General features: G+C 36.5%; 3 protein-coding genes and 1 non-coding gene across 4 annotated transcripts; 2 read left to right on the top strand and 2 right to left on the bottom strand.

Annotated features, from left to right (window-relative positions):
* The first annotated feature begins 6,589 nt into the window (after positions 1 to 6,589).
* On the top strand, positions 6,590 to 9,735 carry LOC122093777 (sphingolipid delta(4)-desaturase DES1-like). Its single transcript, XM_042664254.1, has 2 exons — positions 6,590 to 6,808; positions 8,687 to 9,735. The coding sequence occupies exons 1-2, from the start codon at positions 6,659 to 6,661 to the stop codon at positions 9,524 to 9,526; spliced, it is 990 nt and encodes a 329-aa protein (XP_042520188.1). The 5' UTR covers positions 6,590 to 6,658; the 3' UTR covers positions 9,527 to 9,735.
* A 457-nt stretch (positions 9,736 to 10,192) lies between these two features.
* On the bottom strand, positions 10,193 to 13,842 carry LOC122093778 (tetraspanin-19-like). The gene is made up of 6 exons (XM_042664255.1): positions 13,465 to 13,842; positions 12,829 to 12,928; positions 11,540 to 11,620; positions 11,326 to 11,430; positions 10,559 to 10,753; positions 10,193 to 10,447 (listed from the first exon to the last, which is right to left on the bottom strand). Exons 1-6 carry the CDS (start codon positions 13,629 to 13,631, stop codon positions 10,436 to 10,438), a joined length of 660 nt encoding a protein of 219 aa, XP_042520189.1. The 5' UTR covers positions 13,632 to 13,842; the 3' UTR covers positions 10,193 to 10,435.
* A 193-nt stretch (positions 13,843 to 14,035) lies between these two features.
* TRNAV-UAC lies at positions 14,036 to 14,108 on the top strand. Its single transcript has one exon. It is a non-coding gene; the product is annotated as a tRNA-Val (tRNA).
* A 1,779-nt stretch (positions 14,109 to 15,887) lies between these two features.
* Positions 15,888 to 16,422, bottom strand: LOC122093779 (putative [ribosomal protein S18]-alanine N-acetyltransferase; the record flags this gene model as incomplete). The annotated part of the gene is given in 2 exon segments (XM_042664256.1): positions 15,888 to 16,147; positions 16,237 to 16,422. Coding segments are annotated over 2 exon segments (416 nt in total), but the record flags the coding sequence as incomplete, so codon positions are not given.
* Positions 16,423 to 16,945: the final 523 nt, after the last annotated feature.

Raw genomic sequence — 16,945 nt, forward strand, 5'->3', positions numbered from 1 at the left:
TTAATGGAAAAATATAAAACATACTGAAGTTACCTAATTAGCATTGATTTTGAGTAGTTTAGCATATGTGCTCATTCAAGCTAGAAAAATTCAACATAAATGATTTGTTGACACAAATCACAAATAGCTTGAGAGTAATTTGTGATTTGTGATTTATTCTAATTTATTATAAATAGAAATAAGTGTTATAAATTTTACCAAACACTTGTAAAAATAGAAATAAGTCAAATAAATACAAATAAAAATCAAACCAGAGAGAGTCCAAATAATATAATTTTTTATTTACAAAATATACCATTGTATCCATAATTTCGTTCAATCAGGATCAGATGCTCTCACTTGATATTCTTTCTATATAAGAAGTGGATTCATTGTCAAGTATTTATTTTGTTCACCGTTAAATACCATGAATCTAATGTACTATTATATAGCTAGGGATAAGGTTGTCAAAATGACCTAGCCAACCCTAGTTTGCTTAAGCTCGAACAAGGCTTGGGTTGATTTCAGCCAGTAGGGCATGTTTGGGCTGGGATTTTGAAGTTTGAGGCCAGGCCGAGCTTGGGCTAAGTTCGGCTTGACCCTATATACTATGTGTATTAGAAATTTATAATAATATACTACCAATTGACACCTATATATTTTTAGGGGAAGGGATGTGCACGTTGCTTGCTCTAGGTAAGTTGGCAGGCAACAGGCACATGGGAGGGGGACAAGGGAGGCCAGCGGTTCTTTTCACTAGGAGGGGAGAGATGTAGACACAGGTTGGGCACCACCAGCGTGCCTAGCCTTTTCCCATATTTTTAATTCACCCACAACCTCACATTTTTTTTTTTTACACTATTTTTTAATTCACCACCAATAAATGACACTGAGGTCAATCAGTCAAGGGCAGGCTTAGTTGGACTGAGTTTGACAGGGTTGGGCATGGACTGAGATATCTCAATCTGACTTAGGAATGAGTTGGGCCCGGGCTGAGTTAAAAAAAAAAAAAAAAAAAGGGCACAAGTCGACCCATTGACACCCCTAGCTAGAGAGGCATCAACCATTGGTATATTAAAATCCTTTACCGAAAAGAAAAAGCATATTAAAATCCATAATAATTAACTGCAACAATAAAGATCTCTTCAAGTCTAAGAATCAATCATAAACTATTATTAAAAATCTTGTTCTTAAAATTTGACATTAATGTATACAAGATTTTCATGTGATCCATTTTAATATACACACATATGTACATGCACACTTGTACATTTTTTTTTTCCTCGGTAGAACACTTGTACACAATGTGACAACTATATAAATAGAATGCACAATTTCCCTAGTTGTGAATAATTTTTAGTATAAACTTAAGGAGAATTATTCATTCATTGATATTGTGTAAAAATTAATAACTTTGGATTTGATGGACACACTAAGTGAAGCCTAGGCCATTTAGATAATCTTTAGTTTTACAAACAATCACCATCATGGACCTAGATTTATTATCAGTTAAACTAGGTTATTTTTAACATCTCATAATGCATTATCAACCTAGAATGCATGCCAAACGTAGCCTAGATTTCATGTATACACTTTCATGTCTTTGCCGCAGCTTAGTTTAGGCTTTGGGCCCTGGAAGGGGCCCAGGAGTGGTACGTCCTTGCTACGCCTAGCAGCTAGTAGGCAGCCTGTTAGCACCGGACTGGGTCATACCTAAAAGGTGCTGGTTCTGGTTTCGTCTGGTTCTACCTGTACAAGAAGAATGTTTAATATGAGAATTTTTTTTTTTTTTTGGGGATAAAATTAAAACTTTTTGTTATAAAAATAATAATAATAAAACGAAGGAAAAAATCTATTTTAGGGGAAGCTTATGTTAGACCATCTTCACATTCAACATACTTTGAGTTTCCCTTTTTTTTTTTTTCTTTTGTAATTCATAGGGAACTGTCTAAAGAGGGCAGACCTCGACATAACAGTAAAGCTGCTTCATTACAACTTATAGTGATCAACCGATCGTGACTTTGAATTGAGAAACAACCTCTTCAAAAAGTAGGGTTATGACTGTATATATTATGATCATCCCCAAACCTGTGGCAGGTGCCTAGTGCACTAGGTACACCCTTTAAAGAACTGTCTAAACCGATCTGAGTTGATGCCGTTTTATGGCCCTAGGAGGTTGTGTAGTAGGACCTGACTGAAAATGTGTCTGGTTCGAATCAACTTTCAAGCCCAGCCCGGTTTACTGGCGATTTCTTACACAGATTCTATGTTCACCGTACTCTCACAGAATCAATCATACGTGAAAGAGCCAAAGAGTTGGACAGAAAACTGAACACCCATTCTCTCTTAACTGTTTGATGGACGCCCAATGAGGCTGAAGAGGATCTAAATCCGTGTAAACCACCCCATAAGGCCTAAAGCTATAGAAAGTATATTCTTCAATGTCCACGCTATTCACGGAACGTAAGAAGCAGATGCTCCCAGAAGAAATCGAAGAATTTCTTAGGAATCCTACAAGATCAATTCTCTTGATAGATGGTCAGAACTACATCTAGGTTCAAATCCTACTGAGAGATCCACTATGAATAAAAAATCGTTGAAGAATGAACAAGATGTTTCTTTTGTCCTTTTCAGAGGTGTTAGAAACATCTTGTTCTTTCTTCAACAATTTTTTATTTATATTGAAACATTAAAACAACCCTTAATGGCTCTAACTCAGCGATGTTCTGGTCTTTGTCAGATATTAATGTTTCAATATCATCACTCTTTGGATCTAGCTCCTCTCTTCATCACTTATCGTCTAGGTCTTGCCTATAGCTATTCAGGTGAGTGACACATGGCAAGGCAATGATCCAACGGTTCTTGGCACCTTTTCTCCGAGCCTTTGTCAACGCCTCATTTTCTACTATGCCTTTCTCAAACTGTTTGATCATCGTCTCACCATGTGTCACTCGCCCAGGTAGCTATGGGCCAACCTGGGCGCTAAGGAGAGGAACATAATCCTTATTCAAATAGGAGAGAGAAACTAAAACTCCCAATTTTCTCAGAACCGGATCCTCTCCAATGCCACTAGAGGCCCAATGCGCATCCAATGCCTGGGAGGACCTTGGTACGCTGCCCAACATATGGGTGTGCACACCAACGTCCTCCCCACCATTTGATGCGCGTTGGGCTTTCAATGGTACTGGAGAGGTTCTGAATCCTATTTTATCTCTGTTGTTTTGTGTCTTGCTAGTCCCTTTTTCCAACCAACTCCTGGTTGGATTTGAATCTGTTGGAGGTACACGTGTCTAGGATGCCCCCAGCTATCCGATGTGATTGGGCGCCAACGCGGTTATGTTAGGGTTTGGATATAGTATATTAACACGTATATTGAGTTGGGTCACAAATTTCAATTGAATTGGATCAAAACAGGGATTCAAAACCTAGAATTGGGATATGAATCGGTTGTGACCAATTTTAATATGGATTGGCCTGTATCGACCTAAGAATTGGAATTATCCTGGCCTCTATAATTTTTTTCATGCAAGGATCAGATGAGTCAGATCGGCTGGAATCGATATATTCCTAGGATATCTAGGAATTTTTCGTACAAGGACCAGACGAGTTGGATTCGCAATGGCCGATTCAGATCCAGATTCCAGATCAGCCTCAGTCAAAATCTGGATTGGCAACAGCCGATTCTGATCTGAATCAGCCTCGAACAAATTATGTATTATCAATGACTGATTCTGATCCAAATCACTCAAGATCAACCTTGGCCGATACTGATTCAAATCAATCAAAAACAACTTCAGCTAAATTCTCAATCAACAATGATCGATTTTGATGTAGATCAAACAAGAACAACCTCATCTATGTTATTCTTAAGGGAAAAAGGAAGCTTCTGCCGCCCTTGTGCAGATATCAATATACACCTTATATGGTAAACAACATGTCTCTCCTATGTGGACCCTACATGGATATGATACCATTTTCCAAACTTTCATTGATTTATAACGTATGAATTCCTTGTTGCACTGTGGTCCCCGGAAACCCTCCACTATTTTAAGAAGGCATTAACCTGCTTTATTGCCATCCCTAAGTTTAATGATATAAATTAAAAATTTAAGCCATCGTGGTCTCCTTGACATTACATGTGTGGATGTTGCTCTTTTTTTTTTTTTTTTAAAGGTCAAAATGATATAAACCTTGTTTTTTTTTTTATGGTGGCCATGACTTAAGTTGCAATTTGCATTTAATGAGCAAAACATATCACTTGGTTGATGATTTACTGCCATTGGAGAAAGCAAGGGCTATTGTGAAATGACAAGACCACGTTTAATAAATCAGCTATGATTGGTTGAATACCTTTTTTCGGTAGAAATGATTAGTTGAATACTAAGGCTTTAATTTGATGTGATTTTTATTTCTGAAATTGTTTGATTTAATTTTTTATATCTTATTTCATTGAAGTAAAAATTCAAATGAAAATAAAAAATTTGAAATAATTATGGAGAATTTTTATTCTGTTTGATTTCACTCTTGCACTGAACATATAATTAATTTGATGGGTAAAATAGTTTTTTTTTATTAAAAATAAAATATCACCATTCTTCTTCTCCTAATCGTCACACCACCATCATGCCCCCATCACCATCCTCTCTCAAAAAAAATATACAGAATCTATTCGTAAAAATTTAACTACCATATGCATTTATTATTTTTTTAAAATTTTAGAATGATGCAATCAAAACGATTTCAATTTTATGACCTAAAATCTATTTGTTGACTATTTCATGAAACTATTCCTAAATTAAAATAGAAAATCAGGCCTTAACATAAGAGATAAGGGTATTAATTGGTTCGATTCAAAGTATGAAGGGCATAAATCAAAACCCAATTATTTATGGCCAAGAAATCATTGCCTCGCCGTGTGACCCCTGCACCAGATTTTTAATTTCATAGGGGTGGGGTAGTAACTTAGCGTAGCCCTCTATCTGAGCACTCTATCTGACAGGGGGCATGCTACCAATTAGCTTTCTTTTTCCATTATTTATTAGGGAGAGTGTATCTTCTTCGGGAGCATAACCTATGTTGATAGGAAACACCCAATGACTGCTCTAGAATGAAATCATTTTAAGAGAGAGAGAGAGAGAGAGCACTAGTGTAGTAGACTACGCTTCTGAGCAAAAAATATTTTTCCTCTTTATTTATTTATTTTTGATAGAATAGTTTTCCCCTTTATTAAATGATTATAATTTCCAAATCAAAACTGCTTAATAAACAACAGTTCCATTTAAATGGGTTTTAAACGAGTTTGTTTAAATGATTTTACCGATTACAGTTCATTTTGTTGTCCGTTTAAATATACATTTGAACAAAGAAATCATCCAAAAGATTGAGTACAAAAATAGATGTTGGAATTATTTAGAATTTTTTAATAAATAGATATTAATGACTACTTGACAAAAAATAGTAATCACGATAAACAAATAAATGAACACGAATCCATATTCAATTGGGACATTTTCTTAGATTTACTGGATTAAAACAAAGTCAATTCTACTTGTTTTGTAATTTATATTCTTATTTAATAGATCTAGACAATTTTCCTATTAAAAATCGAAAGTTGCAGGGTTTGAAATAGCTGGATTTTTTCATTAGGACAATTTCCTAGATCTATTAGATATGAAAAATAATTACTATCTTGTTTTGTAATTACCTATCTTATCTAGTAGATCTAGACAATTTTCCTCCTTTCACAAGGAAGAGAGAATGTTATCTCGTCGTGTGGTACATGCATCCAGACATCCAACATGGGAGGACAAGGTGGTTATTTCGTCACCTTTTGTGTTTGGGTTCAGGAGTGCACGACTAGGTAGCGTTCTTTTCTCATTTTCATAAATAGATAAAAAAATATATACCATTCCACGGAAGAATATGGAGATCTCTTTGTAGTCTAGGCTCTTCGTCTACTTTTAATTATCAAGCTAAGCTCAACAAGGTTGAAGGAGAAGAAATTATCAAGAGTTTGTCTTGACTATGTTCATGATCTGTGGTATCATTTTGAAGTTTGGTCTCCCTTTCTGTATTTTTAGACAATTTGTGCCAGAGGCTATGAAGTTATTTTTATTGTTTCAAAGATTCTTTTGATATTTTAAACTGATGGATTAATGGTTCAAAACAGGACCAAATCATTCATTAATAAAAATTTTCATTAAAAAAAAAAAACTGGTTTATCATTATTTTTTCTAGTATGACCTTGAATAGAGGATTTGAGGTCGATGATCCATGTGACAACTCATCTAATTGTGTTCGACTTTATTACTATTTTTGTGTTTTATTTTTCATAATTTTTTTCTTTTCTTTTTTTTATTCTTTTTTGGATTCATATACCGAACACCATTAAATTAAATTGAGATAAGATTTTATTGTCGTTCTTGTATTATTCGATTGAGAGAGGGGTTGTAATTGTTTCACCGGTACTCTCGAGTGACTGGAGAGGATCTAAAGCCGTTTATACAGGGGGGAAAGCCTAAATGGGCGAGAAATGGGGCCCACGAATATAGAAGACAAGACCATGAGATTACTGGAAGTGTGAAATACGAGGTGTGGGAAAGGTTCCCAACCTCTTTACCCAAGAACTGCTAAAGTTAGAAGAGGCAGGGGCGGAAGAGAGAGAGAGAGGGCGAGAGAGATGGGCGGGGAAGAGGGGGAGGGAGTAATGGCGACAGACTTCTTCTGGTCGTATACAGACGAACCTCACGCTTCCCGAAGGAGACAGATCCTCTCTCAGTACCCACAAATCAAAGAACTTTTCGGACCTGATCCTTGGGCTTTTATCAAGGTGCCTTCTGTTTCTTATTCTCTTCTATTGATTCATTCGATGAGTTTCCTCCATTATTGTACATAATTTGGACGTGAATCTTCAATTTTTGAACCCAATGTGCTTCCTTCTTGTTCTTGGATCTGTTTCGTATTCAAAGACTATTTTTTTTCATGTTTCTGCATTTTTGTTGGGTTCGTTTCTGTGTTCGTAGTTTGCATTGTTAGTATGAGATCCAAATTTCTTTTGGGGGTACTTTGCCATATTTATTTTGGGATAATATTGTTCTTGTGGATATTTATGATTCAGTTTTAATCAATCAAATAGAACTTGACTCCTGTTGCTTACATTTGATTCTTGGTTACTTCCAATAGGGGATCTTAGATCGTACCCTTCTTTAAATCAGAAGAACATGGGAGCATTGTAATTTTAGGATTCGTTTTCCATGAATAAGCATGGGATTTTCTTCCGATTTGGTCTCGCAATGGTTCTTTCTTCCCACTTGTCCGAGTCTGCAGAAAGGATGTGGTGTGTACAGTTATTCCTTTTTCCAATCTATGTAGGACCTGAGTGGTTTATTTGGGCTTTTATAAATTAACGCCCCTGCTCTTTTCATATTGAAATGAATCCATATTCCCTATTATTCTCACTGCCCTTTTTCGAATCTATGATGGATCTGATGAACAGAATATAATTTTACAGTAATATTTTTGAAAACTTCCTAATGTTTTGGTATTAAGTGTTTTGCTCTGATCTTTCCCCTGTTTATGCAGCTAGTTCCTGCAACAGGTCCTGTTTCTTGCAATGTCAATTTCCTTGTTTATGATTATGGTCTTGCTGACAGTTGTATAATTCGTAGGTCTTATTATAATTTGTTTTAGTTAAATAAAAAATGAAAATTAGTATGGGTTTGCTGATTTTGAACGCAATCACTGTGCATATGAAAAATGGAGATAATGAAAGAGCAACATATTCTGAAGATAAAAAAAAAAATTGGGCAATTGGAGTGTTACTACAAAGATGGATTTCTATCATGAAGTTGAAGATGTACAAATCCTTTGAAACACCATGACTGGAGATGCATTTGTTTGATCATCCTATGTAGTTCAACTTGTTTTGGTTCATTATGTGTTGATCTTCTGATAAAATAACAAAGCCAAGGACATATCAAGTTCAATGTTGTTTGATACTCTCTCTTGAGGCTTCTCCTTTTTGTAAATTGCTAGAGATGATGACTTCTGTGTCCATAATTCTACTTAATCTTCCATATCTTTCTTGTATGGTGCCGTATCTTTGCAGAATAACCTTTTTTTGGATTTGTTATACCTTATTCATAGATCATCTTCTTTATGATACCTGCCTGAAATAAAGAATATATAACCTTATGCTTATGCCCTGCTTCTTCCCACAATCCTGCATTCCCTGAGGATCGAAGAATTAAGCTTTAAATGCCCCTGCAAATTCTGACTCATTAGAAGCAGCTATAGGAAAAGGATTGCCTCAGGTGACTCCTCTAATTGACTGGTAAACCCAGAATTCACCATGACTGCTTGATTCTCTGTAAAATTGGTCAACCATTCCTGGTCCTATTTATCTTTCATTGTCATGTTGTCAGTCGACATACGTTACCGTTTTGCTTGAAATTGTGCTCAGTGAGATTAGATATAATAATGCTAATTGGCTGATGAAGATATTGCAATGCATTCTTAGAAATATTGCTCTGAGTAGCTACTTTTGCAACATGAAACAATGTGGTCTTGTCATATAAAAGTGTTCCAAATGCTGTGATTTTATCTTGTCTGATACACTTTGATGGACTTGGGATTTCTTTCATCTTCTTTTAAATGGCTTCTCTTGTCGGCGGACGATCGGTTCTCATCCTTGACTCTAGTGGTGCAGATTACTGCGGTTGTCTCGCTTCAGCTATGGACTGCAACTTCTCTCCACAGTGCTGGTTGGCTGAAGATTTTGACAATCGCCTATTTTTTTGGCTCCTTCCTCAACCACAACCTCTTCCTAGCGATCCATGAGCTCAGTCATAACCTCGCCTTCTCGACCCCACTCTATAACCGTTGGCTTGGGATCTTTGCCAATCTTCCCATCGGTGTCCCCATGTCCATCACCTTCCAAAAGTATCACCTAGAGCATCACCGCTTCCAAGGTGTAGATGGCATTGACATGGACATCCCTAGCCACACAGAAGCCCACTTGGTCACCAATGTTGTCTCCAAGTCCATATGGGTAGTCTTCCAGCTCTTCTTCTACGCACTCCGGCCTCTCTTTCTCAAGCCAAAACCTCCTGGTTTGTGGGAGTTCACCAACTTGGTCATCCAAATTGCACTTGATGCGATGATGGTCTATTTCTGGGGTTGGAGGTCATTTGCTTACTTGATCCTCGCCACATTTGTTGGGGGTGGAATGCATCCTATGGCTGGCCACTTCATCTCAGAACACTATATCTTCCATCCAGAACAGGAGACTTATTCTTACTATGGTCCCTTGAACCTACTTACATGGAGCGTCGGATATCACAATGAGCACCATGACTTCCCAAGAATTGCTGGGAGCAAGCTCTACAAAGTGAAGGAGATTGCCCCAGAGTACTATGAGGGTTTTAAAGCATATAGATCTTGGAGCCAGGTGATTTACATGTATGTCATGGACCGGACTGTTGGACCATTTAGCCGGATGAAGAGAAAGAGCTCTCAGAGCAGCGCCGTGACCAAGAAAGATGATTAGCTCACTTGATTAATTTATATTAGCTTCCATTTTCTTCTTTGTTTGGGGAGAATAATATTTCAATTTCAATTCTTTTTTGCTTTGTATTCTTTGTAACATTCTTGGAAGGGTCAGTAATTTATACTCAATTTTTAGACTTGTAGAAGTATGAGGGATCTATTCCTATTTATAAACTGATCATTAACCTAATGGACATTCTTTTTTTGTCATCTGATGTATTTATGAGGGCATATATCAATGGATCTGTGCTTCCCTTCACTCTCTTCCTCTTTCCCATTCAAGTGTTTCTCACACCGTGATTAATGTGGGTGTGAGAAATTTTCCCCTGCTGATGTGGACAACCCTATACATTTTCATGTCAAGAACAATGCTCGAACTAATCCGCATGAAACTTTAATCATGGCAAATAAATAGGATGTTGCAGGATTTGGTGGCACCTCCATGACTGCACTTTTCTATCAACAATTCCTCACATGGAATCTCTTTTTGGACTACTCCCTTATGTGAACAATAATAAGATCAAATCATAACCACAAGAGCTTATGCTGTCATTCCAAAGTTAAATCATAGATCAGACATTTGGACCGCGAAGATCTTGAAATTAAATAGGGCTAAAGTAGTTGAAAAGCTTTACAGGGATCAGCAAATGAGGAAGCTAAGATGGTATACAGTCTAAAACAAGATTTAATTTTCAGCTATCCATAGATCTGCTGCATCATTGTCATATACATTAACAGGAAAAAGTTTACACAATAATTTTTGAAGCTCTGAGAGATGTTTTAAACAACGGCTGAGTTGTAGCTCTGTACATTTGCAACTTATTTACCAACTCAACTTGACCATTATAAACCCCATAAAATGCACCTCCATCACATCTTCATTCCAGTTGATACACCTCAACATCTTTTTCTACCTGATTGTCTGAGTGGAAGACACCCAATAAGGGGGAAAATAAAAATAAATATCAGGTTCAGTCTGGAAATACAGTTGCATCATGCAAGGGATGGTTGCAATAGAGCAGATTGAATTTACCTTATCGTACACCCTTCCATTCCAAGCATCATTTTTGGGGGCAAACTGTGGATCAACGACAACATATGGGGGTGGCTGAACAGGGTTCCTCAAGAGCGGAAGCCTGACTGGAGCATAATCATCATCACTATCATAATATCTTCCAGGATCTGGCCCAAGTGCTCTGAGAACCATGGACAATAAGACCGACAATCCCTAGAGAGAGAGGGAGAGAGAACAATTAATCCATGGAGCTAAGGTATACATCAATTGTGAAAAAAATCGATAATGAGAAAAAGAAATTGAAAGAAATGAGCTTTGAACCAACTATTTGATAAATGATCCCCCCCCCCACACCCCAAAAAAAAAAAAAAAAAAAAAAAAAAAAAAAAAGGTAACCAGCTGGATTCTAGCAATATGGCCAAGGAGAGGTTAACATTATTGGCTGCTAACTAGCAAAAAAAAGGTAAATGATAGGCAAGCAGGTACACTAGACATCCATCCAATGGGCCATGCCTAAGTGATCTCATGATCAGATGTAAAATCTGTCAGATAATTAGTCACCATGATGTCGAGTTCTTGCTCTAGAGTACATGGCTTGATTTAACTACTCTAAATTTGAGGAATTGGAACCCATTGAATAGCTGGTTCTCATTCCTGATTTCCATGCATGCTCACCACTTGGTTGGCAGGTCTCAATTTTTTTTTTCTAATTCTATATTTTGGGTGTGAAAGACCACTTTCTAAACTGGAAGTTAGAGGAAGCCCAAAAAACGGAAGAGGCATACCTGTGCAGACACGACGAACAAGCCTACCCATTTGCAGAAATCAAAATTAGATTTAACGAAATCTTTGAACTGATCAAATGCCCCAGTGGGATCCTCAGGGAAGTCCTGATGCAGAACCAGAGCCAATGAGAACAATTAGGTAATCACGAACCTAATATTTGACATTGACGGTAAGAGAATTACAAGAGCTTGTGAAGACAAACCATGTACATACCTCTTCCCAATGGCTGTTCAGAAAAACATCAGCAGCCACTGCAGCCTCCAACATTAGAAGCAAGAAGACAAACACCATATACTGTGCCCATTTTAAGGTCAGCAACACATTTAGTATTCGGGCAAAAAGTGCATGGGGCAGAGAATGAACTAAAGTTTATTAGAATATCTTAGGGTATAAAACAAATTACTCATAATATAGAATCTGTAACGAAACCAATTTATGCAACTTGAATTTTTCCCAAGAAAAAAATAAACTTAATAAATATGGAAAAATCAACCATACATAGATGTTTCTAGCTAAAATTGGCTAGTTGATGGCATTTAATAACACCTTGCACAGCAATGTAACATACTTGTGTTTATGGTCCACAATCCTTTGACAAATAAGACGCAATCGTAGACATCATTGAAAGAAAAGCTTATTAACAGCTCCTTGTGGATCATGTAGTGGATTCCATAATACAAATCCAAATTTCTTAGGTCACGTTGAATAAAATTTGAAAATCTATAGAATCCTGAAGAATAAGGAAAGCATATATACGGGGAACAGGAACTACCAAGAAGAATTCTATGAGAATTAGGATAATAACAAATAACATATGTTAAACGAGTTAGGTGTGGCTGCGTGTAACCAGGGTTTGCCCTTGAGCCTGAACCATAAAACCAGGCAGGTTCGAGGGGTTCCTAAAAAAAAAAAACAAAAGAGGTTTGGTGCATCTTGCACAATATATAAAAACGTCTCTCAAAAGAACCAAGGATATTTAAAGAAGTCGGGATTTTTGCTAATTCAAAGCCTTTGCTGCACAGATACAGCATCAAAGAACACCAGCAAATCCCCAGCCAAAATAATCAACCCAACCAAGGATGGATGGAACAGTACGATCCAAACTTACAGAACATGAAAATGGCAAACGTAAACTGTTTCCTAAAGAACCAATTAGCAACAAACAACAGATATCTACAGTCTAAAATATTAATCCAACTAGACAATCAAATTAGATGGAGTTAAACCCACCGGACCAATGATAATATCTTCAGACAATAAAATAAGAAAGAAATGTGCAGCCACTACAGACTGACTCTTCTATTTTTGAGCTACGATTGTGTAAAAGACTAGATGATCAAGAGTGTTGACAATATAGACTACAAGCTACAAAGGGACTTGTAAATCTTAACAATCTCATAATGCAAAGGGACTAGTAAATCTCAGGAACTAAAAGACAGATCTAATACATTGAAATAGATGCAGCAATCCATATAATGGCAGCTACTTCATTAAAAGGATACACAAGAAAGACAATGACCATTTGCAGTCTCTGCAGCAATATGACCAGAGAAGGTGATCACACACACAGCGATTCCAAGGCCAAGAGAAACATAGATAAACCTGCAATTACGAGGGACTTTAATTTCTTTAAGATCAAGTCAAGTAGAAACCAAGTGTATTGAAGAATTAAGAAAACTAGTTATTTTCTCGAATTTAAAAAGCACCCTCCAAATATCTACAGCTATATTCTTTATGTCATCAAAAATCTGACTAAAAAGCAACTAAACTCACCTTCCTCCCCTTTGCCCAACCTGCAAGTAGAAAATTTTTTTTTTTTTGGGGGGGGGGGTGGTGGGGTGGGAGAAGATGGATTTTTTCTCCTAAGAAAAGAAATTAGTCAAACCATATCCCAACCCATTAACAAAGATTAACCCAGCCAACACCGAAAATTTTTCCAAATGAATTTAACGCAATAATTCTCTCTCAATCAAACTGTAATCCAACAAATTATGACTAATTAAGCCAGACTTTAATTTCAAAACTGATCGTAGCAAACCATGAAAAGGGCCAACGATGCCCATCAAAAAAATAAAATAAAATAAAACGCATGGGGGAAAACAGAGAAAAAGGGAGGAATTAAGGTAAAAGAAGCTAACCATGGAGTAGGAAAATTAGAATCAACGAAAGGAGACCCATCTATCTGTCTCTGCCAAACCCTAAACATCCACAAAGTATAAATTATAATCGCAATCCCAACCATCCCAAGAATCGAATTGACGAGTTTCAGCAGCGACTGTAAGCAACTCCTCAACATCCTCCCCATCGTTATACGGTACAAGTAATTCACCAGCCCACCACACAAAATGGCCAGAAACAATCAGAACTTTGCGTTGCAGAACAAACCCACCTCCTCTACAACACTTTAGGCAGAGAAATCTTCCCACGAACCAACAAAAATTTATGGGTCTTAACCATTCTGACGAAAATTGGATTAATTTTAAATTCTTCTCATTATTAATGTCTTAAGCTTTAAGCAATCCTCTCTAAGTGTGGTTTTGGCTTTGTTTTAGCTTAGAAGTTAGAAGTCATTTTTGACGAATCGAGAATTCGACATACAAATTTTGATTCTAAAAATACAATAATCAATTTCCAGCTGGCTAATTAAACACTTCTATTTTCTTATTATTTTTCCTATAACATTTATATTTTCTTATTTTAAGTCATTCAGATGCTGTGGTGTAGTGGTTATCACGTCAGTCTTACACACTGAAGGTCTCCAGTTCGATCCTGGGCAGCATCAATATATTAAATTTTTTTTTTGGTTTTTTTGAAATCTTTTTATGTCTATCAAATATAATCAAACGGTTTAATTTTAATTAATCTGCATTTATTTTAATATGGGTGATTGAATGTCCTAAAGTATAATCTCGCATCAATTTATTTATTTATTTATCTTTTTATGTCTATCAAATATAATCAAACGAAAGTATAATCTCAATGTGTTTGCAACTAGAGACGGAGTTGGGTTTTCCGTTTACATGATTTCCGAATTGTAAATTCAGGAATGGAGATTCCACACATAAATGTGGGTACACTTTTGTTTGTATATTGGATTCAATCATTTGAGCCCTACATGGTTTATTGACGGTTATTTTATGTGTAATGGGTTCTCTTGGCCATAAAGGTCTTTATCGTGGCATAGTGACATTGTGTACTTTAGTGTACATTTAGTTGATGCCTACTTCTAACATGTTATACACTATATTGGGACTATTGTATTTTTGTTAGATGACGAAAATGATGCTAAATAAGGAATTCATTTCTCACGTGTTTAGAGAAGATCTCATGAGAGAATCATGTACTTAATTGGAAGAAAATCCGAGATTGGAGGTTTTCTTTGTAAAGTGTTTACAAAAGAATTTATAAAATTTATTTAATATATTTTAAAAAATAATTTTATCATGTTGTTTTGTTGTCCAATCAGTGATCATGATACTTTATATTAGTTATTCAATGGACTAAGGTAATGATAGTAATTTAATTTCATATCCTGAAGTCTATTGTGAGATATTGTAAGGTGGAGAGACCTATACATAATGTTTGTTATCAATTACAAGTTTTGTGGTTATTATCAAAACCAAGGTGCATTTATGTGTAATTAACTTAATTAACTAATTAGGTGTGACTTAGTGTACCTTGATGTATAAGCAATTAGGATCGCACAACTTGTCATTTAGGGTTTTCTAAAAAAAAAATCTGTGTTGCCTAAATAGCCTTAGGAGCCATTATTAGTTCATAGATTTTGAAGAAAATAGTTTCTCCCAAATTGCAGACTCTCTCTCTCTTTCTCCAAAAATTGATGCTTGTCGTTGGGAGGATTCTATTGCATTCTTCTCCATCAAAATGTTAAAGGGAAGATTCCATTGTGGTCATTGTTGAAGGAGGATTCTATTGTGTTGTTCTCCATCAAAATATTGAAGAGAGGATTCCATTGTGCTATTCTCATCAAAATATTGATTAGAAGTTGACTCCTATTCACATTCACAGGTCAAATGTTGAAGTGCTATGAGGTATGGAGTGCGGACCAAGTCCCTCGTACGGTGTTTGATTTACACATGAACTCCACTTAATTTCTCTTTTTTTAATTGGTTTTTATTTTGAAATCAGATCAAACACCGTAGGAATTCTCGTATGAGGACTTGATCCGCTCTTTGATGTATGAACCATTTGGAAGTGTTTTGATTGCAGCACTCAAGAGGTAACCCAAGTTTCAATTTGGTACCAACTCCTCCTACACTATGTCACTATGAACAAAGTGGCAGTGAGGAGTGAGGACCTGGTTCATGTTCATCACTCAAGGTGAGATACGGTTTAATTTGGACTCACTTTGTCATTTTGAAGGTCAGCTTCAAAGATGAGAAACAAGAATTTACACAGAAATTAAAGCATACAGACTGGAATTCCCCTGAGATTAATAAACTGGTTCAGGTTTTCTCTCAAACACGTTGGATTCTCATCCACATTGACCCCCCAAAAAAAAAAAAAAAAAAACCAATGCTTTTCCATATTCAAGAGGGAATTGATCAAGAACACAACAGAGATGTTTCTATTAATCATTGTTGAAGTCCAAATACATTCTATAGGCATGTCGATCTGAAGAATAATAACATTCAATCAGTTTATCGATTTCAAAACCCAGTTTACGATAAAGAGCAACGGCCGCCGTCCTCGACGGATCAACGTGAAGAGTCACACGCTGGATCTTCCTTGTTCTGCATTTCTCAATCGCCGCTTTCATCAATGCTTCTCCATGCCCTCGCCTTCTGCAATTCTCCCTCACTAAAATTTCCCCAAGAACGAAACCAATCAAAATCTCAGGAAAAAAAAAAACCTAAATAAAAAATACAGAGAATGGAAAATAGGGTAACCTGCAAGTTTGGTGATGGAAGCAAACAAGGAAGAAGGCCATGAGTACATAATGTAACCTGCAACTTCTCCGGCGACCTCCGAGTAAAGCAATCCACAGTTCTTCTTGCTTAGCTCCTCGTTGAATGACCTCGCGAGTGATTCGTGTTTGGGGAATAGCTTTCTCTCTAATTTCACAATCTCTTCCACTAGCAATCGAGTTGTGAGAGTTGAGATTATTGCCATTAAAACGGATCCAGGTTCACATACTAGAACGTTCTCGTACATCCATGGATTTGAAATTTATTGAATGAAAGAGAGAAATCTACGGATCAAGTGCTCACACATTGGATAAGGAGATTAACCGACTTCTCACACAACTCCATCTTCAAAGAATCCTTGACCTTGGGAAAAAGCAGTATATGAGTTCTATTCAAATCTTTAAGCAAGAACCCTGACTAGAAGAAAACCGGAGGGAGACCATCAAGGTCTGGAGAATTAAGGGGGTTCATAGAAAAACTGCATCGGTGCATAAGCCATAGTGCCTTTTAAGAACTATCTCCCTATAGCTGCTTTTGATTGCCTAAAGAAACTTTTATACTCATTACCCCACATGATTATATTACTAACACTTAACACCAAATCATTCCATATTTGATTATAAAAATTCACTTTACTTTGCATCCCAATCCCTTGGGTTTGAAAGTAAAATAAAACTTACATCTAAAAAAA

Source organism: Macadamia integrifolia, chromosome 11, assembly GCF_013358625.1.
Source record: "Macadamia integrifolia cultivar HAES 741 chromosome 11, SCU_Mint_v3, whole genome shotgun sequence".
Lineage (NCBI taxonomy): Eukaryota > Viridiplantae > Streptophyta > Magnoliopsida > Proteales > Proteaceae > Macadamia > Macadamia integrifolia.

What these genes read in the sequence shown, in the direction of transcription:
- LOC122093777 (XM_042664254.1), top strand. Translation starts at nt 6,659, where the DNA reads ATGGGCGGGGAAGAGGGGGAGGGAGTAATGGCGACAGACTTCTTCTGG. An exon ending in ATCCTTGGGCTTTTATCAAG is followed by an intron (nt 6,809 to 8,686) that starts GTGCCTTCTGTT and finishes CTAGTGGTGCAG; the next exon opens with ATTACTGCGGTTGTCTCGCT.
- LOC122093778 (XM_042664255.1), bottom strand. Translation starts at nt 13,631, where the DNA reads ATGGGGAGGATGTTGAGGAGTTGCTTACAGTCGCTGCTGAAACTCGTC. An exon ending in TGAACAGCCATTGGGAAGAG is followed by an intron (nt 11,431 to 11,539) that starts GTATGTACATGG and finishes GTTCTGCATCAG; the next exon opens with GACTTCCCTGAGGATCCCAC. An exon ending in TGTTCGTCGTGTCTGCACAG is followed by an intron (nt 10,754 to 11,325) that starts GTATGCCTCTTC and finishes CTCTCTCTCTAG; the next exon opens with GGATTGTCGGTCTTATTGTC.